Raw genomic sequence first — 24,768 nt, forward strand, 5'->3', positions numbered from 1 at the left:
CTGAAAATACATTGATATTGCTATAATGCATTAGAAAAAATATTTCATCAATTTGAAGTATGTTTTCATATCTAAAATAATGTGTTACCCTTAAATATGCTTACATTAGTCGATGATCATTGTTTGTGAGTTAATTAAAAATAATTAAAAATAACTAAAATAGATATCAATTCCATGGATATTTTCATCAGAGATAATAAAGTCACAATTGTGAAAACATATGTAGTAAATTTTTGTGCTCATATGGAGCTATTATTTTTAGAATGTTTTATAAATGTTATATGATGTGAATGTCATAGATAGATCTTAGGCACTAGGGACTGCCCCTATAGCTGTTCCTATTACTTGGGGACTAGGGACTACTCCTGTAGCTGTTCCTATAGATCTTGGGGACTAGGGACTGCCCCTATAGCTGTTCCTATTACCTGGGGACTAGGGACTACTCCTGTAGCTGTTCCTATAGATCTTGGGGACTAGGGACTGCCCTTATAGTTGTTCTTATTACTTGGGGACTAGGGACTACTCCTATAGCTGTCCCTATAGATCTTGGGGACTAGGGACTGCCCCTATAGCTGTTCCTATAGATCTTTGGGAATAGGGACTACTCCTATAGCTGCTCCTATAGATCTTTGGGACTAGGGACTGTCCCTATAGCTGCTCCTATTACTTGGGGACTAGGGACTACTCCTATAGCTGTCCCTATAGATCTTGGGGACTAGGGACTGCCCCTATAGCTGTTCCTATAGATCTTGGAGACTAGGGACTACTCCTATAGCTGTTCCTATAGATCTTGGGGACTAGGGACTGTCCCTATAGCTGTTCCTATAGATCTTGGGGACTAGGGACTGTCCCTATAGCTGTTCCTATAGATCTTGGAGACTAGGGACTACTCCTATATCTGTTCCTATAGATCTTGGGGACTAGGCACTGCCCCTATAGTTGTTCCTATTACTTGTGGACTAGGGACTACTCCTATAGCTGTTCCTATAGATCTTGGGGACTAGGGACTGCCCCTATAGTTGTTCCTATTACTTGTGGACTAGGGACTACTCCTATAGCTGTCCCTATAGATCTTGGGGACTAGGAACTGCCCCTATAGCTGTTCCTATAGATCTTGGAGACTAGGGACTGCCCCTATAGCTGTTCCTATAGATCTTGGGGTCTAGGAACTGCCCCTATAGCTGTTCCTATAGATCTTGGAGACTAGGGACTGCCCCTATAGCTGTTCCTATAGATCTTTGGGAATAGGGACTACTCCTATAGCTGCTCCTATAGATCTTGGGGACTAGGGACTGTCCCTATAGCTGCTCCTATTACTTGGGGACTAGGGCCTACTCCTATAGCTGTTCCTATAGATCTTGGGGACTAGGGACTACTCCTATAGCTGTTCCTATAGATCTTTGGGACTAGGGACTGTCCCTATAGCTGTTCCTATAGATCTTGGGGACTAGGGACTGCCCCTATAGCTGTTCCTATAGATCTTGGGGACTAGGGATTACTCCTATAGCTGTTCCTATAGATCTTGGGGACTAGGGACTTCCCCTATAGCTGTTCCTATTACTTGTTAAATAGTTTGATTTTGATTTTGAAAATGTTTTTTTCTAAAATATGCTTCAATAAGAATGTAATTGGTCTTTTGAAGGTTAACTTTTTAAGTAAAATGTATTTTCATCAAAAAGTTTGTATGCTTTATCTACTGCTAATATAAGATCATTGTTTGAACTATTCAGAAACATATTTATTACATCATACGAAACTAGAAGACAGTCTGCATGTGGTTTAAATTTATCAATAATGTGGACAAATACAAATGTATCTTTAAAGTTTAGTACGCTGCGACAGTGCAGTTGGTACTAGAAAGTGATCAACACAATGACCAATACTTTCAATTATCGGCCCTGATTGTGATATAGGGCAACCAAGTGGTTTTATATAATATGTATGCATGAAACCAATAGTTATTATGGTACATGTAAGTAATCTTAACTACAAAAACAAATATTTAATTGTACCAACACATTTTCAATAAATGGTCATGACTTGACAAATGTTTTGTATGAAAAAGTACTCAGATGCTGCTCATGGGACAATAGATCAAGCAAAATAGCAATATGAAATGTGAATTAATGTAGAATATGTTTATTAAAAGTAAAGGGCCCTTTGCAGCGCATTTAGGACAATTAAATACTATAGTGCTATCAAATTGCTATTTTCAAATAAAGCCTGTGTTAGGTATGAGGCAGTCTCATTGGGTCAAGTTTAGCTGTATATGTACTAGGCATGGCTGAGGGCATATACAGCTGATTGAGGCCTAATATGACTGTTTGTGGACCTAATACAGGCTTTATATGAAAATATCCATTTAATGACACCTTTATTAACCAGATAACCAGAAAGACAAGTTTAAACAATACAAACTAATACAGGACACATGCTCTTAAATTTGGAATTAGACAAAAATACTAGCATATTTAATGTTGAATAGACTATTTCTATTGTATTCTAAGTAATTGGTTAATAAAGACAGTTACTAATTTAACTGAAAAACTGTAAAATGTACATACATATAATGGTATTATGTTCATGATGATTCAGCTGCAGGTATAGGGTAAACTATAAAGCAAAAAAAAAGTTCATTTAAAAAAAGAACAATCTTTGTTGGTTGTCTTTGCCAATTTCCTTGTTTCCAAAATATGAAATAAAAACTTTCCGAAACATTTTAAAAGTTCAATATTTTCTTGTGCAAAAAGCGTCTAAAATTTTGATTCATTATATTAAATCTTTAAATTGTCATATCTTATATCTTTATAAAGAGGATATTCTTTGACAAAATGAATAGTCCTTGAAATATTTACTCTTTGGAGAAAAGAAACATTCGAAATTGGTTTAATACATTGCATTTATATGTTTATATATATGTTAGCGCCAATAAGCAAAATCAGGCATTAAGCCTAAAGCCTAGTCAATAAGCTATTGACTAGTCAATTACTAATTGCCTAAAAAAATCAGGCTTTAGGCTTATTCCCTGAAATGATAGTGGTCAAAATCTACTTATTTCCTAGGCAATAATAAATAATGAAAGAAAGAAAACATTGCATTTTAATCTTTTAAAGATTGTTGTCTCTTTAACATATTCCCCATTTCCACTCTTTTCCATATAAATTATTAGTTTTTTAATACTGTTAATCCTTAACTATAGAGAGAACATCAGATATTGCCAAAGGCCACTACACACACCAATGTACAACTAAATAAGTTTATAAGGTTCTGAGTTGTTTTCAAGTAATATTTAGTAAATGTTCTTTTCACTACTCACTTGATTTCCATTAAATGGTTTTCATTTGCTCATCTTGTGTAGTCATGTCAACATGTCTCAATTCGAGGAAAAATTAACGCAGAAATGAGAAATAGCTATGAGAAGGGGAAAACTAGGAATATATATTCTCGTGAGAAATATAATGAATTTTTGGAACTTTTGAAAAAGGAATCGACAGCAGCAACTAAAAAGAAATCGTTGACTGAATATTACTATTCTACCAGATTTGATGTTCTCTCTGTGGCTGGGATTGAGCGTCTAATAACCAAAGTACCAGAAGGTGATCAGCAGGGATTTAAGTTGTTCGCGTATCTCGAAGAGCTTTTAGGTGTTTTGGAGAAAGCCCATAAAGAAACTGGACGTGGGGGAAGAGACTGAATGCTCAAGAAAGTCAATGAGGGGTATGCTAATGTCTCGAGGGATAGTATAGAGCTTTTTCTCGCATATTGTGAAAACTGTTTGAAGAAAAAACATTTATCCAAAGGAATAGTCATTATCTTCTAGTGAGTTCAATAGTAGGTGTCAAGTTGATTTGTTGGACTTTCAATCCAATCCAGATGGTGATTTCAGATTTGTGATGGTTTTTCAAGATCATTTAACAAAGTTTTGTGTGTTAAAGGCTTTAACTTCAAAAAGCGCTTCAGAGGTTGCTTTCAACCTAATTGACATCTTTACTTTATTTGGCGCTCCTCATATTATGCAGTGACAATGGTCGAGAATTTGCAGCAGCAATCATACAAGAATTAAAACTGATGTGGCCAGATCTTGTTATCATACATGGCAAACCCCGACATCCACAGTCTCAGGGCAGTGTTGAGAGGTCCAACGCAGACATACATGACATGATTTTGGCATGGTTGCTAGATAATGACAGTACAAAGTGGTCTGTCGGTTTGAAGTTTGTCCAGTTGCAAAAGAACTCATCCTTAAACACAGGCATTGGTCGCTCTCCTTATGAAGCCTTATTTGGAAAAACCGCTACAATAGGATTGTCCTCTTCAGCAGCATTACCCAAGGAAGTTTTAGACAACCTTGAGCGAGAAGAAGACTTGATTTGCTTGACGTCAAAAAGGCCACTAGTAAGTATCATATTTGACAGTACTTAGTTCTAGTATTTTAATTGTTACTTAGTACATTTTATACTATCAATAGATTTCAAATTAAGTCTCATTCAACACAAAAAATATGGTGAACTCAATTTTTGAATTTATTTGTGCTTCTTAATGTGTCACTGATTACTGTGAAGTTACAAATGTTGTGTTACATTGTATGATCTAAACCTAATGTTAGCTTCTAACACAGATCAGCTAACTTTATCAAGATAGTGATCAAATATATCCTTTCAATTTCTAAATATAGTCTGTCAGCGAGGAAAGTGAGCTTGACAGTGAGCAGTCAGAGTGTGAGGAACAAGTGCCTGACCAGGATAGAGGGGCTTCTGTTGGAGACGTGACTGCTGAATCAGTAACACTTGAATGTTCATCTGAAACTGGAACCACTGATGTAGCTGATAAGGTACAAGTATTCCAATCATAGATTATTTTTTTGTTATCGACAGGTTTTTCTTATTCACATGTAAAATAAATAATCCATTAGAATATATAGTGTCCGTGAATTCATTCATTTATTGAAACTCGAGTTTTTCTTTTAGATCACAATTGTTGAGGCTGGTATAGTCCTTTTGCCTGTTCATCCGTCATACATAGGTTCAATTTCACAGTATCATGATATTTCATATTTTTGTCACATTCATTCACTTATACAACTTTTATTTCAGCCTCAACAGATTTGTGTGGTGTGTACTTTAGAAACATCAGGCGCGCATAGTTGTGGAAAGTGTAATACCTCCATTCACATCATTTGTGGTAAAGAAATCGTAAACTCAGAGGAAGGCTTCGGTAGCAAAGTTCTCTGTCCACACTGCTTTCTTGATACGAGATGTATTTGTCGTCCATCAGGGGCAAAGGAAAGGCAGGACAAACAGGCCGTGTCTATGGTGAACAGAAGCAAGAAACTACTTGGTACTCCAGAGGTTGGACAAACAGTAGCAGTGCCAATTCCAATGTATGACCGTGGAAAGGGTGACAGTAAAAATCTACTCAGACGGATAGCTGAGGTATTTATTAGACTAAATATTACATCATTAATTACATATCATATCAAATACAATTCACGGCCTCGTATTAAAAATGTTGCGCCATATATTTTTTCACTTTGTCCGTCCGTCTATTTGTCTGTATGTCAGTCTGTCAGTTTTGTGAACACTAAAAATTAAAGATATATGACACAGAGGTATAAGCCACACCCTTCCTTGACACAGAAGCAGAAGAATGCTACATCAATTTTATGAAACTACATTTTATATAAAAAATATGCATTTAAAAGACATGACTAACACATTATCCTTTTTTCAAAAGTAAGCAATTTTTTACAGGTAGACGAACATGGTCTCAGTAGAATAGCCACCAAGTACGGGGAGCTGAAAGGGAAATACGGTTCAAATGAATTCAGTGTGTGTAAAAAGACATTGCTTAGTGAGAATGATACAAGTCATGAAACATCTCTAAGTGTTAGAGAGGCTGCAAATAAACAATCAATTTCCAGCAGCCAGGGTTTCCAACGTTGTAGCTGCACGACAAAATGCAACACAAACAGATGTAAATGCAGGAAAATGGGAAAGTTATGTAACAGCAGATGCCATTCTTCCAACACATGTGACAATAAGTGACAAAAGCACTAGCCTTATATATTTCTGTATTATAATGTAAATGTGTTCAATTGTCAATAATTTAATTTCATGAGCTTTGGTTTATTTTAAAAGGCCAAAATTAAAGAAAAAATATGCACCAGGCAATAGGCCTAATGCCTGCCTCTTTTTTTCAGTCATTAGGCTTATTTCCTAGTCTTTAAGGTGAAAGCCTAACACATTTCAGTCAATATGGTTATTGACTAGTCAATAGCTTATTGCCTAGGCTTTAGGCTTAATGCCTGATTTTGCTTATTGCCGCTAACATATATATATACTCTATATGTGGGTTTGGAGCTCAAAAAAAATAATCTGACTAATTTGATTGATCAAAAAGTCTCAATGTTTGTTTTATGTAACTTAAAAAAAAAAACATACCCATTAAATTTAAGTGATCTAGGGTTCTATCCTTGGTGGTGATGGTATAATTTTGAGTGGTAAATCATGCTCTTCTGTTAAATCTGTATTACCAGTTCTTGGAATATCCAAGAAAATTAAAGGAAATTAATGTGTATTATATTTTTTTGACTTCATTGTAAGAAAGTGGTAGGTACAATGTATATTGACGTACTCTTATATTCTCAATTGTAGAAAGATAAATCAGGTTGCTGTCTGAGGAGAAAAACATAACATTAGGTTGCTGATGAGTATTAGAGAACTGTAGATTAGTACTAGAGAAATATGGTATTATACAAATTATTACAGCTGAGCAAAAAACGGCTCTTATATTATGCTGGAATAAGATATGTATCTTCAGTAATTCACAGACACAGTAAACTTTTTGTTTATGAAGGATACATTTTTCTTCCTGAAAGGCAACTTTTCACATCAAAGACTACCAACCAGAAACTACAGAATAATGTGAAAGATTATTATTCCCTGTTTAATTTGCCTGTTGACTGCACTGAGGGGGAGCTGAGAGAATCTTATCTACATCTTGCCAAACAATATCATCCAGACAGTGGTACATCTACAGCTTGTCCAAGAAAGTTTAACCAGATACAGGAAGCATATAAAATGATAAAGGTATACTTGGTTAGTTTTTGCATTAGAAATACCTTTGTCTTATTTTTTTTTTAAATTTACACTAATTGTATAATATGCTATTAAAATTTTTTGCAAGAACGTGACAAAAATGTTACCAATCAGAAGAAAAAGATTTCTTAAAACATTGGAGCTGGTAGTTATAATCTATTTATTCATTTAATAGATATAATCTCTTTTTATGTAAATCTCTGTTTTCTACAAATATTTAAGGATTGTTTTCTGTTTTTGTCAAATCATGCATTGAGATATAAACAACTTTAAGGCAGTTTATGCATTATAAATTTGCCATTCATGAACAAGTTGGCTTTGTGAGTGTAAATTGTACAATTTCTTATCGATTCCAATCCAAATTATAACTTCTTTTTTTAAATGAAATATTATTTAGTTTGGGATTTTTTAATTGTGGTCTACAGACCAGTCAATATAAATGCCATAATATTAAGTTAGATGATACAAAATTTATATTGCCAAAAGAGAATAAAGCAACCAGATCTACCAATATCATAAATCAATTTAATGTGGGCAAAAAATGACTGAAGCTTCAGCAAATACATTAAATCCAAACATGACCTGAAAAATAGAACAAACTGAAGATAACGTAATCAAGTAAAAAATTACCATAATTGATATAATTTCCATAGAAAAGAAATGATATTCATGTACTTTCATTTTTAGGCATTTTTTGTGTGTTAGAAAAGTATCACAAATAATCTAAAATATATATATAACCCATGAGTTAAAAAAACTACTTTATTATATCCCTTATAACAAAGTTGTAGAAGTTATTTATATTCCTGACTCATCCATCCCTCCTCACTTTGTTGTTGCTATGGTAGTACCTTCATTTTTTGTTGGATTTTATTTAAACTGACTATAAATGTTTGAATGGGATAGAATTTCATAAAAAAAAACCATTGAGGCAATCACTTTTTTTTTGGGAGAGGAATTTTAGTGAAATTAAAAATTCATCTTTGTCACCTTGATGCAGATTTCATTGTTCATTGCATTTTGTTTCAAAATTAGTTGCAGTGTGGGTAACCATAAAAGCCAAATGGGAAATATTTTCACTGAAATCCATTGAAGGGGGCCACTTTTCCAAAGAGGGTCGGATAGGATAGGAGGTATCATAGATCATAGATTCAATGTTTGTTGCTGGGATAGCAACTTCAAATTGTGATGAAATGATGTTACATAAAAAGCTAGGATGGCATTGGTTTTCAGGTAAATCTCTTTTGATGGTTATAATCACTTTTTGTGACTGAGTGTCTGATATGTCCTACTGAGGTTGTACAAAATCTGACAAGTAATGGTATTGCTTCAAATGTGTAAATATGTGATTACAATTTAGATTTCTAAACAGCATGTACACTTTGCTTTGTGTAGTAAAGTTCTTACATTTTAAATGACTAGAGATCAGCTTTTGGTTTTCTTTGTGAAATGTTAAAAACCTTGAATTTATTCATTTTCAGAAGGTCAAAAGTCAGAAACAGTCACCTGAAATGTAAGCTATTTGTCATTTATCTTCTGCAGAAAAATATGAATTCTCAAGAGGATAAAATAACAGAAGAGGAGGAAGCTGAGGGAGAGTTTGACTTTCCTCATACACTGCCTCAACATAGACAATACCTCGGAAATGAGGTAATGCTCAATAAAAGGCAGTGACAAAACCTAGGAAATGAAGAAATACTGAGCTAACAGAACAAAACAACACTTTGGTACAGGTAAAACCTTGAAAAATAAGGTTAGCCTTCAAGGTAATGGCACTTAACAACACCTTGGTACAGACAATTCATAAGAAATGAGGTAAGAACAGACCACCACATTGGTACAGACAATAAATAGACAATGAGGTAATGTTGATGTAAAGAACAGACCATCACCTTTGTACAGATAACACAAATAAAATGAGGTAAAGAACAGACCACCACCTTGGTACAGACAATACATAAAAAATGAAGTAATGTTGATGTAAAGAACAGACCATCACCTTTGTACAGATAATACAAATAAAATGAGGTAATGATGAGGTAAAGAACAGACCATCACCTTTGTACAGATAATACAAATAAAATGAGGTAATGATGAGGTAAAGAACAGACCACCACCTTTGTACAGACTATACAAATAAAATGAGGTAAAGAACAGACCTCCATCTTGGTACTGACAATACAAAGAAAATGAGGTAATAATGAGGTAAACAACAGACCACCATTTTGGTACTGACAATACATAGAAAATGAGGTAATGTTGATGTTGACCTCCACCTTGGTATACTTATACTTTAAGAATAAGGTAATGCTTATGTAATGGCACATACAGGCAATTCCTGGTGAATTAGTTAATGTTGAGGTCATACATGTACCACAAAACACCATTTTGGTACAGACATTACCTGGTGAATAAGAATATGCAGAGGTAATACCACAAAACACCACTTTGGTACAGACATTACTTGGTGAATAAGGATATGCTGAGACAATACCACAAATCACCACTTTGATACACCTGCAAGATGATTAACATCTCTTAACCAATGACTTTTGTGGGTCATACAGTACAGTCAGGTCAATTTTTTCTAGTTTATTATTCTAAATTTACAGGTACATGTGGTGCAAAGCAAGTCATTTTTCTTGGTGTAGTTTTAGCAGATATGTCAACAGACCATGAACATAGACTATTTCAGTAATTTACTGTAAAAGTGTTAATTTTTGCTGTGTACTAATTTTCGTTATTTTCGAGGTGAACATAAACGTGCGAAAAAAGTACCCATGAAATTAAACACTATAAAAAATAAGCTTTTAATCCACGAAAATTGATATTCACGAATATGCTCACTTGTCAAAATCCGCACAAATTAAGATGTTTACAGTGCTTCTTAAAAAAAGTTGTGAAGTTTTGCATTTAAAAAAAATTAATAAAACTCTTTTCCCCATGGGAAAGTCACTCAAACTTGTATGCTTATTAGTACATGACCTGCTACATATGTGCATTTTAAAAAAAACACAACTTTAATGATATTTAAGAGGTTGTATGTGTCATGGGATTGGTGAATTCTTTTTTTTTTAGATTTATCTTGATATATTGCTCTTCAGGGTATAGGATTTGGATCTCCTAGTCAGAGACTGAGTCAGTATGACAAGTATAAAGTGAGGAGAGCATCAGAAGTAGTAACAGAGTTCAGAATGAGTAAAAATATACTGCAGACCGAAACTTCTGCCTTGGCTGTTAATAAGAAACAGGCCAAGAAAAACAAAATAAGGTATTATCAGTTAGGAGTGAACTTTATAACTCACTGGTGAATCTAAAGTGCATTTAGCCAATAATTCTGTACAGAAGCCTCAGCATAAATGAACTTGTTATAGAATTATGATGTGTTCATAATATATCAAAGAACACATTAGAGCACTGTGTGGTTTTAACCTTAAAACTGGACTTATACTTTGATGTAAAAAGGGATATGACAATTTTTTGTGGCCATTCAAAGCACTACCCCATAAAAGCAGTATAATATAATATCATGCAGTATCACCTCTGTTGTTAAAATCCACAGAGTCAATCACATGTTGTCACAAGTCAGTTCAAGTAATTTTAACTTAATGATATTGCTATACTGTTATTCAATGTAGTGTGCATATTTTAAGTCAACTTTAATGTCACAACGACTGGGTTTTATAGGTCTTTCTTTGCATTTGTCACTCAGTTTATATTTGTCTGCCTGTCTTTTTATATGATTACCGTTGTGTAATAGGATCCGAAAAGTTTTTTTTTCTATTGTTCATATTTAATAAATCAATAAAAGACATTTTGTTTTATATATACCTGATATGAAAAGTATAACCTTATCAGAAGTCCATAAAGGAATGCTTATTGCTTTGAAGAGATTCTCAATTGTGAATAGCAACTTTATTTCCGTCTTCACAAAAATGCTACACAAATGAAGACTGGGGTGGTGACACAGTTTTCAAAATTTTATTGCATTGCATGCTATTTCTGTGTTTCATCTGTTACATTGTATTCCACTGCTTCATCTGTTACATTGTATCCCACTGCTTCACTGGTGACATTGTATCCCACTGCTTCATCTGTGACATTGTATTCCACTGTTTCACCTGTGACATTGTATTCCACTGCTTTACCTGTGACATTGTATTCCACTGCTTCATCTGTTACATTGTATCCCACTGCTTCACCTGTGACATTGTATCCACTGCTTCATCTGTGACATTGTATTCCACTGTTTCACCTGTTACATTGTATCCTACTATTTCACCTGTGACATTGTATCCCACTGCTTCACCTGTGACATTGTATTTCACTGCTTCATCTGTTACATTGTTTCCCACTGCTTCACCTGTGATGTTATATTCCACTGCTTCACCTGTGACATTGTTTCCCACTGCCTTACCTGGGACATCGTATCCCATTGCTTCACCTGTGACATTGTATTCTACTGCTTCATATGTGAAATTGTATCCCACTGCTTCACCTGGGACATTGTATCCCACTGCTTCACCTGTGACGTTGTATACCACTGCTACAGTCACCCATTGTATTCCACTGCTTCAGTCGTCCATTGCATTCCACTGCTTCACCTGCTACATTGTATTCCATTGCTTCAGTCATTCTGTTGTATTTCACTGGCCGACCCATGAAAACCACAAAAATTAGTACCCCACGAACAATAGTACTTTCACAGTATTCCACTGCTTCAGTTATCCCATTGTATTCCACTGCTTCAGTCATTCCATTGTATTCCACTGCTCCAGTCATTCCATTATATTCCACTGCTTCAGTCACCATATTGTATTCCACAGTTTCAGTATCCCACTGTATTCCATTGCTTCAGTCATTCCATTGTATTCCGCTGCTCCAGTCATCCCATTGTGTTCCACTGCTGCAGTCATCCCATTGTGTTTCACCTGTCATGTTGCTGCCCTACCAAAAATATACTCACATTAGTCTAATAAGTTTGTCAAGATAAAACTAGATGCAACAAAGGTTTTGCTGTTCCTCAGTATGTGTCAGTATTAAATATGAACATACATGTCCAGCCTGTTATCAACTGTGTACAACTTTATCATTTTATTTTTTTAAGTACCAATCCATATGGAATGCAGATACTGCCAATTGTAAAGTGATTCATAATGTAGAAAAATCCACCAAACAAACGATGCTTTTTCAGTCTACATATGCTATACTTTCACGTAACGATAATCATTTCTGCATTCAGATCTGCCTTTTTTAGAAAATGATACATTTATCTACTACTAAAATCAACCAAATAAAACCAAATCAAGAATGGTAACTCTTGCAAAGTGCCTTTTTTCATGTACAATCTATGTAATTTTTATCTCAAAAGTGCAACAAGCAAATTAAAAACAAAGACTGGTAATATGACTACTTACTGTTTCTATTGAAATAAATAGGGATTTTTTTTTTATATATATTGCAAGAAAAAGAGTTCATTGATGCCCAGTTTTCATTTTGAAATATGAAAGAATGTCAGTAAAGTGTTCTTTAAATTAAATTATTAGAAATTTAATCTATCACAGTGATCAAATTTAGGAGGAAATACTTGGTGAAGTTTAAATTTAATTTTACTGGTTGAAATTATTTCCATTTGCTCAAATTTGCTTGTGGAATTTTGTATGTCATATAGGTAAAGTACAAATATAACCCAAAAAACTTTAATTTAGCTAGTGGGAAAAATTCTGAAATTCAATCCCTGTATCAGTTTTTTTTACAAGTTTTCAAAATATTGAAAATCCCTACAGAATCCATATAAAATTCAGTAAAGTATTGGCTTTAATAAGGCTCAATTATCTCAAACTCAAGTTTAATGACCTATGTTTTTAAAGTATGTTCATTCAAGAAAAACTAGGAAATTTTATCCACTAGAAATATTAGGTACGATCTACGTTAAAAGTTTATACTTAAGAATTTCAGCACTGATAAAAGATTCTGTAACCAATTTTTAGAAATCATTTGTTTATGATTTATTGACTGTAGTATTGGAAATTTGTGAATTATTACAGTAACACTATAGATAGAATGGTAGAAGATTTGATACAAGAGTCGATGAGTAAAGGTGAGTTTGACAACCTACCTGGGAAAGGTAAACCTTTGGACTATGCAGAGAGAAACCCATTGGTTGACACCATGACACACAACATTAACAAGATACTAATCAATAATGGATATATTCCTGAATGGATTACACTGGAGAAAGAAATCAGGTATATATATGACTGTCAAATCAATCATTTTGATTGAATGGGGTATTACTGAATGAATGCTGAAGGCCAACTAAAAATGATTTATTAGTTAACAGGCCCTCCCTCCTCCCTTTTAAGAGTTCTTCATTACTTTTTCTTTCTTGTCAAAGAAGTTAAGAAAAAGTATTGGAATTAAAGCACAAAGCATATTTCTCTTCATTTGATAAGTTATGAACAAGGGATTGTACATATTGCATGAATTCTCTTTGATGGAACTTTTTGATGCTGGATTTTGCTTCCTTGTTTGACACATAGTGTATTTGTGGTTTTGAGTACTTCTTGTATATAGTTTATTTTTGAATATTGAGCTTTCTGAGTATTTGATTCCAATGCTCTAATGAGCAGTTGCTCAAAACAAATATATAGCATACTGAAATTTATATGATTGGTATTTTTGTTCCCCTTCACAAAGGGATAGGTAATTGAAGGATCCATCTGTCCTAAAATAAGGTTTCCTTGATGCAACTCCTCTGAAACCTCTGGATGCAATCTTTTGATATTTGGTGTGAAGTGTAGATATATATATACTACACCATCAATTTGATTGCATGAATTTTGTTTGAGTTATAGGATTTAGACTGTTTTCAGCATATTTCAAACATAGAAGACCTTGCAATACAACTCCTCTGCAACTGCTTGATAAAATCTTTTAATATCTGGTATTTATAGCCCACTTGGCCCAAAAGGCCATGTGAGCTATTGCCATCACTATATGTCCATCATCATTGTTGTTTGTTAATTTTTTCAAACATTTATTCCTCTTAAACTACTGGATGGATTGAAACATAAGCATGAATATTCCTTATAGCATCTCAACAATCTTTGCCTGGGGATTTGTGATCTTACGAAAAACATGTCTGTCATTAATAAAAATAGACCATAGGGGTCAAATTGCAGAATTTGGCAAATAAATGAAAAACAATCTTCTCTTCTGAAACTACTAGATGGATTGTAACAAAAAAATTGGATGAATGTTTGTTAGGATATCCTTAACAATCAATGTGTGTAGAATTTTGATCTGTCAAAAAACATGGCCACAATTACTAAGAATTAAGGATTTATGGAAATTACTCGTAAATCAATTAGTGCTGCGGACGGCTAAGGATTTTTCTAATTTAATGGGCCTAGAGGGTATACGGCTATATCATATGTCAATAGGAAAGATAAATCAATGTAGTTTTTGAATATCAGTCTTTTCTAACTGAAAATAGCAGTAAAGTTTTCCACTATTTTGCATTAATTAGAGGAAGGGTCAAAGATCAATCGACCCCAATACACTTTGATAAGTGATTTAAGTGAAATCATTTATTGTAGGTATCTGGAAACAAGTAACATGTAAAGATCATATGTATAGAATTTCAAAAATGTAAAAAAGAACTTTTTCCAACAAAAGTTGAATATTAAATCACAGAACAAAAATGCCCCTAAAATTGGTTGCATTTTAGTGCATTTTCGATAATTAAGAAATAATAAGATGCTGTAGAATATTAAAATATATATCTAAGTATTCTTTACTGAATAACAAATAAAATAAACACAACGTTCTCGATTCCATCTGCAACATGGGCTTTGCAAAATGAGTTTGAAGTTGCAAATTTTCACATATTTAAACTATTAATTGTACTAAAATTGTATAACACGGAATCGCTTCCGGACAATTTGTATAGTTTCCAGACTGTTTTAAGAAAAGAGACACATGTAAAATATCTAGTCTACCTTATGTTTTGATGAAAAGATGTAAGGTTTTGAGATTTATTTTTGTACATACAAAAATCATACATATTTTTTGTTGTTGCATTTGTCTTTATATGCTTGGACTTTAAATAAAACGTCAGAAAGATTTAGCCATGAATCAGGGATTCGCAAACAAAAAATGTGACTCGGGGGTTCATGATAAGGCTGGATTTCGTAATAAATTTGACAATATATAAACTGTGAACTTTGAACTTTGCATGGAAGCATGTGCAAAAATATACATGCATGTTGTCACAATATTTATCTCTTATGATGTTTAACTGTGTGCCAAACTGATGCTTGTAATGCAATATCCTCTAGATTGGCAGATCCACACTGTGAAAAGGAGGGTGCTAGCCGGGGTTCCTCAGAAAAGGTGGTGTGTGCTAGGACATTATTTACCGTTTTTTGTCAATTTTACACATGAAAATGACAAAAATAAAAAAAGAGGAGTGCCAATCCCATGCATCCCCTCTGGTTTGGCCATTGTTCTGAATGGATTATTCTAAATGAGTTGATAAAAACAAAACAGTTTCCTTGTAAAAGATTCTAACGCAAAAAGAAAAAGAAGTTCAGATGCAATAAAAACTTCTAAGATTTTTTTACCTCTCAAAAAGACTCCAGTTTTAGTAGCTGTATGAATAGGACACAATGGTTTACAACATAGTTGTTATAGAATACTAGTTCATAGGAAACATCATTGTCCAGGCCAGAGGCGGATCAAGAATATTAAAAAAAGAGAGGCTGTGATCAAGACGTTTGAAAACTGGGGATGCAATCTATCGTTTGCTATATTTATAAGTTGTTATAAACTTACTGCTGTGTAAACAAACATGTACAGAGCAGTTGTAGTAAGTGGTTTGTGTATTGAATTGAGCGTTGCTTCTGTTGTCATATTTTGATATGGTAGAAAAGTTGTTTTGAACATTTACAATGTCATAGCTTCAATTTTCGAGCACCTAATCATGTCTGTCTGCTTCATGCAAAGAATAAATAAGTGAGCCACTTTATGGTTCACTCCAATTTTGATTTGTTATAATCTAAATACCAATAAGAATCAAACTGAATATGGGATCATAACTGTAAAAGCCTAATTCGCTACCATAGGGTTATGGTCTTGCCCCCTTCCTTCACGCAATGGGAGAGGGAGGGGCGGGACCATAACCCTTACCTAACGAAGATGCTGTAAAATCTAGGAATTGGAAATAAGCCATTCATAACTTGGAAACTTTTGATCAGTCTATATGATAGTAAAGGTCAATTTTATTTGAAATAATCCATTTACAAAAATCTGTGTAACGTTCTCTTTTTCACCGTCATATAGTAGATACCTTTTAATCAATGCCAGAGTTTCCCTCCTTCGTTTAAACGGGAATGACATCATTTGTATAAGAACAGATCGACGGCCGCTTAAAGAAAATCAAAGAAAAGGCGTTCAAATAAATATCCTACGAATGAACCTGGTCCAAATCCCCATTTGTTTTATCAAGTGTGGCTTGCTAATTAATTCTTTAAATTTATATATGTTTTTCTTATGACTTTTTTGGTATTTTTGGTGCTATGTCTTGACTGTGAATAGAATATCCTGTTCTTCATTACAATTTCCTCAAAATGAACATTGTTGAGTGCTCGATTATTGAATGACAGAAAAAAATATGTCAAACTTTTATTTATCTGCTTAAACAGCACTTAAAATATTGATCAAGTCAAAAAATAAGTTACTTTGCATAATATTCATGCTTTTCTGTTATACCAACAGTTCGGAAACAGAACAGGTTGTCCAGAAAATGATTTCATATTTTACAATTTTAGTATAATTAGTAGTTAAAATATGTGAAAATTTGCAACTTCAAACACATTTTGTAAAGCTCATGTTGCAGATCAAATCAAGAACATTGTGTTTATTTTATTTGTTATTCAGTAAACAATACTCAGATATACATTGTAATAATATACAGTGTCTTATTATCTCTTAATAATTGAAAATGCACTAAAATGCAACCATTTTAGAGGTGACTTTGTTCTGTAGTCACCTTTTGTTGGAAAAAGTTCTTTTTTACATTTTTGAAATTCTATACATGTGACATTTACATGTTACTTGTTTTCCGATACCTACAATATATGAATTTACTTAAATTACTTATCAAAGTGTACTGGGGTCGATTGATCTTTGACCCTTCCTCTAATTAATGCAAAATAGCAGAAAACTTTACCGCTTTTCACTTTGATAAGTACGATATTCAAAAACTACACTGATTTATATTTCCATTGACATATGATACAGCCGTATACCCTCTAGGCCCATTAAACTTGAAAACTAAAGCACTGATACCTGTCTGCAGCACTAAATGGATTTAATCAAATTTTCACCTGGAAATTGATCAGCATGGTGAGACGCACCCATGCCACAATTATCATAAAGATGTGTTGATCGATGTTGGAGTTATTGCCCTCACCGTTTCCAGGATGGACAGAAAAAAAAGAGTACTTACAAAATTAATTTTTTATGCTATATAACTAATCAGTTATTGAAACCCCCAAATTTTATTTTACCCATGAACATGTCCACTTGACAGAATGCACAAAAATTAGTAACCATAAAAATTGATGTGTAAGCAGTATCAATTAAGGAGGTAGACCTAGTTTAATGGAAATAACTCTTGAAATCAGTGATATGTTTGTATCATTTTCAATTTCACCAAAGCCTATCAAGCTTTCATTTGAAACTAGATGAAATGAGTCCAAGTTACTTTGATGCTAAATGAGATTGATGTAAAATGCTACAAACGTTCAGTTATATGTAAGAGTTGTGTCCCTTACCCTAGGTCTACCTCCGAAATCATTACTTCTGATTTGAGTATTGTACTAGATATCTACTTTAACAAAAGTAATATTCTCTAGTTAAAGTTCATATACTTAATCTGCCACAGCATGAGACATAAACAAAATAAAAAGAATTTGAACATGGTATAACATGTACAACAACACTAAAATAAGTTACTGTAAATGATTTCTCGTGGAATAGTATGGGTGATAGCTACATGTAATAATTTCAAGGAAATAAGTGAACAAATGGGGTAACTTTACTCATCTTAAACATATTTAAAGCCATACTAGATACAAAAAATGTGTACAATCTGACCAAAAGTTTATGTTTTTGACTTAGTTATTTTATTATAACCCCTGCAAACAAAGTTTGGGGATGGGGTGTATAGAAACCACCCTGTCTTTTGCTCTGCCATTCTGTCTGTCCACTTTTCTTGTCAGTGCAACTCCTAAACCATGCTTTCAAGTGATTTTATTGAAATTTTATAAGAATGTTTGGCATCATATGTGGATTTTGATAATGGTCAGAGGACACCAAAGTGAGAAAATCCAAATAAGGGTTTTGCAAGTTAAAATATATTAAGCACAAACCGTCCTTATACACTCACAGGGCATTTATGAATTTTTTTTGGTAGTTTGGCATCATATGTTAATATGCATAACAATATAATTACAATTGGAGGACTCCAAAGAGAAATAAATAAATTAAGGTACTGGTATCCACCATTTTTATCCTTTATCCTTTGGGAGGCTGGGCTTTGATGTTAAATAAGAATTTTTTTTAATGAAGCTGAAATAGTAATACTGAGCTAACAGCCACAGAGTGGCTGAAAATGTATTATCCCTTAATATATGTGATACATTGTTGACAAATACTTGGTGATTGAAATTCTTTATCTTTTAACTCATTGAAGAAAACCCAATAAGGATAAACTATGGTATGATGATGATTTTAATAACTCATTGAAGAAAAACCCTACAAAGACTAAGGTGTAATGATAATTCTTCTAACTCATTGAAAAAAATCCTACAAAGACTAACTAATGTGTAAGGATGATTTATCTCACATATTGAAGAAACCCATGCTAAGGCTGACTAAGGTGTAAGGATGGTTTATCTGACATATTGAAGAAACCCATGCTAAGGCTGACTAAGGTGTACGGATGGTTAAGGTGTAAGGATGGTTTATCTGACATATTGAAGAAACCCATCCTAAGGCTGACTAAGGTGTAAGGATGGTTTATCTGACATACTGAAGAAAACCCTGCTAAGACTAACTGAGGTGTAAGGATGGTTTATCTGACATATTGAAGAAAACCCTGCTAAGACTAAGGTGTAAGGATGATTTATCTGACATTTTGAAGAAAACCCTGCTAAGACTAACTGAGGTGTAGGGATGATTTGTCTGACATATTGAAGAAACCCATGCTAAGACTAACTAATGTGTAAGGATGGTTTATCTGACATATTGAAGAAAACCCTTCTAAGACTAACTAAGGTGTAAGGATGCTTTATCTGACATATTGAAGAAAACCCTTCTAAGAATAACTAAGGTGTAAGGATGGTTTATCTGACATATTGAAGAAACCCATGCTAAGGCTGACTAAGGTGTAAGGATGGTTTATCTGACATTTTGAAGAAAACCCTGCTAAGATTAACTGAGGTGTAAGGATGGTTTATCTGACACATTGAAAGAAACCCTGCTAAAACTAAGGTGTAAGGATGGTTTATCTGACACATTTAAGAAATCCCTGCTAAGACTAACTAAGGTGTAAGTATGGTTTATCTGACATATTAAAAAAAACCTGCTAAGGCTGACTAAGGTGTAAGGATGGTTTATCTGACATATTGAAGAAACCCATGCTAAGACTAACTAATATGTAAGGATGGTTTATCTGACACATTGAAGAAAACTATGCTAAGACTAACAAAGGTGTAAGGATGGATTTTCTAACATAATGAAGAAAACCCTGTTAAGACTAACTAAGGTGTAATGATGGTTTATCTGACATATTGAAGAAATCCTGCTAGGCTGACTAAGGTGTAAGGATGGTTTATCTGACATATTGAAGAAAACCCTGCTAAGACTAACTGAGGTGTAAGGATGATTTATCTGACATATCGATGAAAACCTTTCTAAGACCAACTAAGGTGTAAAGATGCTTTATCTGACATTTTGAAGAAAACCCTGCTAAGACTAACTGAGGTAGAAGGATGATTTATCTGACATTTTGAAGAAAACCCTTCTAAGATGAACTAAGGTGTAAGGACGGTTTATCTGACATATTGAAGAAACCCATGCTAAGACTAACTAATGTGTAAGGATGGTTTTTCTGGTATATTGAAGAAACCCATGCTAAGACTAACTAATGTGTGAGGATGGTTTATCTGACACATTGAAGAAAACTATGCTAAGACTAACAAAGGTATAAGGATGGTTTATCTGACACATTGAAAGAAACCCTGCTAAAACTAAGGTGTAAGGATGGTTTATCTGACACATTGAAGAAAACCCTGCTAAGACTAACTAAGGTGTAAGTATGGTTTATCTGACATATTAAAAAAAAACCCTGCTAAGGCTGACTAAGGTGTAAGGATGGTTTATCTGACATATTGAAGAAACCCATGCTAAGACCAACTAATATATAAGGATGGTTTATCTGACACATTGAAGAAAACTATGCTAAGACTAACAAAGGTGTAAAGATGGATTATCTAACATATTGAAGAAAACCCTGTTAAGACTAACTAAGGTGTAATGATGGTTTATCTGACATATTGAAGAAATCCTGCTAGGCTGACTAAGGTGTAAGGATGGTTTATCTGACATATTGAAGAAAACCCTGCTAAGACTAACTGAGGTGTAAGGATGATTTATCTGACATATCGATGAAAACCTTTCTAAGACCAACTAAGGTGTAAAGATGCTTTATCTGACATTTTGAAGAAAACCCTGCTAAGACTAACTGAGGTAGAAGGATGATTTATCTGACATTTTGTAGAAAACCCTTCTAAGATGAACTAAGGTGTAAGGACGGTTTATCTGACATATTGAAGAAACCCATGCTAAGACTAACTAATGTGTAAGGATGGTTTTTCTGGTATATTGAAGAAACCCATGCTAAGACTAACTAATGTGTGAGGATGGTTTATCTGACACATTGAAGAAAACTATGCTAAGACTAACAAAGGTATAAGGATGGTTTATCTGACACATTGAAAGAAACCCTGCTAAAACTAAGGTGTAAGGATGGTTTATCTGACACATTGAAGAAAACCCTGCTAAGACTAACTAAGGTGTAAGTATGGTTTATCTGACATATTAAAAAAAAACCCTGCTAAGGCTGACTAAGGTGTAAGGATGGTTTATCTGACATATTGAAGAAACCCATGCTAAGACTAACTAATATATAAGGATGGTTTATCTGACACGTTGAAGAAAACTATGCTAAGACTAACAAAGGTGTAAAGATGGATTATCTAACATATTGAAGAAAACCCTGTTAAGACTAACTAAGGTGTAATGATGGTTTATCTGACATATTGAAGAAATCCTGCTAGGCTGACTAAGGTGTAAGGATGGTTTATCTGACATTTTGAAGAAACCTAAGACTAACTAAGGTGTAAGGATGGTTTATCTGACATATTGAAGAAAACCCTGCTAAGACTAACTAAGGTGTAAGGATGGTTTATCTGACATTTTGAAGAAAACCCTTCTAAGACTAACTAAGGTGTAAGGATGATTTATCTGACATATTGAAGAAAACCTTTCTAAGACTAACTAAGGTGTAAGGATGGTTTATCTGACATTTTAAAGAAAACCCTGCTAAGACTAACTGAGGTATAAGAATGGTTTGTCAGACATATTGAAGAAACCCATGCTAGGGCTGACTAAGGTGTAAGGATGGTTTATCGGACATATTGAAGAAACCCATCCTAGGGCTGACTAATGTGCAAGGATGGTTTATCTGACATTTTGAAGAAAACCCTTCTAAGAATAACTAAGGTGTAAGGACGGTTTATCTGACATATTGAAGAAAACCCTTCTAAGACTAACTAATGTGTAAGGATGGTTTATCTGACATATTGAAGAAAACCCTGCTGAGACTGACTAAGGTGTAAGGATGGTTTATCTGACATTTTGAAGAAAACCCTGCTAAAACTAACTAAGATGTAAGGATGGTTTATCTGACATATTGAAGAAAACCCTGCTAGGACCAACTAGAGTGTATTGATGATTTTATTATGACCAAATTCATTATCAAAGTACAGCATGGTTAGAAATGTCATAGTCTTCCATTTACTTACAGTGGCCATATTGACCATCATTTTTAAAAGTGATGATAATTGTTTCATTTTAGAACTGTGATATAATAATATTTGATTAGACATACCTCTATAAAACAGTCTGTTACATTGTACCATATATTTTTTCAGAGAAGATATAACAAAAGCAAGACAGAGACTTGCAATTGAGAGAATGAAAATAGGAGATGAACAACTGGCTGTCAATGATAAAAGATGGCTTCATCATGTGAAAGTGTTTAAAAATGCTATTGAAGATTTAAATGAAAAGATACAGAAATTTAATATGATTGTTCCTTCTTCCCTGATTCAAAAACAAATGATACCCTATATGTTGGATCGAGAGGTGAAGAAAGTCTCAGAGCAGTACTCTAAGTTTCTTCCAGAGGGCATGGACAAAGAAGTTTCAGCAGACTATCGTGTGTTTGATAGATACATTGCTTCTAAAGACAAAATTCAGTGGAAGGAGACTTGGAATGATATCAGAAATTCATTTAAAAGTATAAGATCAAGTGATGCTAAGTAACATCTTGTTTGGGACAACTGTCCATTTTAGTACTTTTGTAATAGCGTACTAGCTTCTGCATATAATATTAAGAATTGTTTTTGAAGGTCTGCAAGAACTATATTGTTGTAGTGCCTGTAGATATTTGGTTTCTGTACAGTATCATGAGTTTAAAATATGTATTACTATAATTTATACTACAAATTTCCATTCCACAAAGTTTAGACTGTTAAGGAATTTGGGGTTATGACCTTTTGGAATAAAGGTCCAAAACAAACATTTTTCTATTTTTTACACAATAATTTCAGTTAAGGGTATGGATGTTTATGGAATTGTACCATAAGATTTCTTACCGTGATGAAAATTAGAATTGTCTTTTTTTGATTGCTTTTACTATGGGCCTGTATAGGTATTTATGTATGGTACCCTCACATGTAGTTAAATTATTGTTATGTTTTGTTAAGGTAAATTATTTTGAGAACTTATTTTTATTGTACATAAAAAAATAAAATATGTCTCTTTGACATATACACCATACCATTTCTTATATATATATATATATATATATATCCTAGCTGGCCGAGTGGTTTAGGGCGCTGGACTTTGTGCAGGCGGTGTTGCCATAGATGTCACAGCAGTACGAGTCCCGCGGAGGGAACGACCAAAAATTTGCTTGGCAAATTTGACAGTTCTAACATCGTTGGGAATTTTTCAGACCTTTCTATACGTTTATATATCTTCCCTGTATCAATTTGATCCGATGGAGTAGTGTAGCGAATAGACTTGTCACATTCTGAGACGTTGTAGGTTACAGACCACCAATTCAACCAATGAGCATTTGGAACGTACGCAAAAATAGTCCTACGCAGAAATTACCCCTGTTCCTCATAGTGCTGTGAAAAAAGTTCTCATTTTATTTACAAAATTTAAACAGTTTCTGAAAGGAAAAACATTTCTGTACATTTTATAGGTGCATTTTGCTTCTTGTGATGTGAAGCCTAATCTCCATAATGATTTTTAAATATACCCCTATCTTGTGAAAACACTGGGATTTCCCATGCTATTTATAGACCCTTCACTTCCGGTGACCAGTACTGCACTGCAAGTCTGCTAACCCCACATGCCATTCTGAGGATTGTGAGCTGACATATGTAGAATCATGCTGATATATAGTCCTCTGCAGGTTAAAGTTAAGGTAAAGTCCAGAGAAGCCATTGAGTATTGTGAAATTAGCATAGAAGCCTATGGGAAGTGGAATTAGTGGTTTTTAGCCTTAAGCTGAAGCCATGGCAAAATGAAAAGTTTCTTGAAATAGCTTTAAACTACTTGAAGATCTTGTTAACTTTGCCATGAGAGGAATACACTACAAAAATCCTTCAAAATATGCATTTTTTTAAGTTATAGGTCCAAATTATGGAAAATTGGCCTTTTTGGCTGATTTTTATGTCCTATCTTGTAAAAAGTGTAGAAAATTTAGTAAAAATATCAAATATTAAACTTTGAGGGCTATATTTACCTAAATATGGTGGTAATCAGCACTTGAAATCAAGTTTTGTGTAGATTTGAGCAAAAATTAGGTTAGAAATGAGGAAAAACTCACTTTCATTACTGCGGTTAAGGCCATATAAGCATTCCCCTATGGCAACATGGAAAATCCATTACCGAGTACTTTTTTTGCTTTATGTGCCCGTTACTGGTCATGTTTTAATGTGAAAACACTGTATTTACAAATTTAAAGCCAAATATATCACCTTTTGTGAAAATTTAAAGATTTAGGATTTTTGACATGTGATCAAGAAAAAGGGGGAGGCATGTCAAAAATAAATTTTTAAAAATAGACCAATTTCTCAGAAAATAATTACTTTTAAAACTATTTCTTCATTAATATTGTTAAAAAACAAGTTGTGATTGATATTTCTTATTTGAAAAGTCAGAAAAAGTTCTTTGCAAATATTTAATGCATTTAATAATGGTAGAATATTGTCACTTTTTTGCTCGCACAACTTGGTTACCC

At 33.7% G+C, this 24,768-nt stretch overlaps 2 protein-coding genes across 8 annotated transcripts in view; both read left to right on the top strand.

Moving 5' to 3' along the window:
• LOC148601921 (dnaJ homolog subfamily C member 28-like) overlaps nt 1-23,291 on the top strand; it is a 26,064-nt gene extending 2,773 nt beyond the window's left edge. For 3 of the 7 annotated variants that reach the window (XM_088554938.1, XM_088554936.1, XM_088554937.1), the window contains 5 exons: nt 6,654-7,097; nt 8,640-8,747; nt 10,202-10,368; nt 13,145-13,345; nt 22,382-23,291. In XM_088554938.1, the coding sequence (XP_088411064.1) occupies nt 6,744-7,097; nt 8,640-8,747; nt 10,202-10,368; nt 13,145-13,345; nt 22,382-22,775 (1,224 nt within the window). In that variant the 5' untranslated portion in view covers nt 6,654-6,743 and the 3' untranslated portion in view covers nt 22,776-23,291. Of the gene's footprint in view, nt 1-6,653; nt 7,098-8,132; nt 8,331-8,639; nt 8,748-10,201; nt 10,369-13,144; nt 13,346-22,381 lie in introns of all 7 variants that reach the window. The other 4 variants (XM_088554941.1, XM_088554942.1, XM_088554943.1 and 1 more) reach the window with 3 other exon arrangements.
• LOC148601922 (SCAN domain-containing protein 3-like) lies at nt 4,069-6,633 on the top strand. Its single transcript, XM_088554944.1, has 4 exons — nt 4,069-4,395; nt 4,676-4,831; nt 5,094-5,432; nt 5,751-6,633. The coding sequence occupies exons 1-4, from the start codon at nt 4,069-4,071 to the stop codon at nt 6,042-6,044; spliced, it is 1,116 nt and encodes a 371-aa protein (XP_088411070.1). The 3' UTR covers nt 6,045-6,633.
• Nucleotides 23,292-24,768: the final 1,477 nt, after the last annotated feature.

Source organism: Perna viridis, chromosome 12, assembly GCF_037379345.1.
Source record: "Perna viridis isolate PV_CMFRI_1.1 ecotype Kerala chromosome 12, ASM3737934v1, whole genome shotgun sequence".
NCBI classification, from domain to species: domain Eukaryota; kingdom Metazoa; phylum Mollusca; class Bivalvia; order Mytilida; family Mytilidae; genus Perna; species Perna viridis.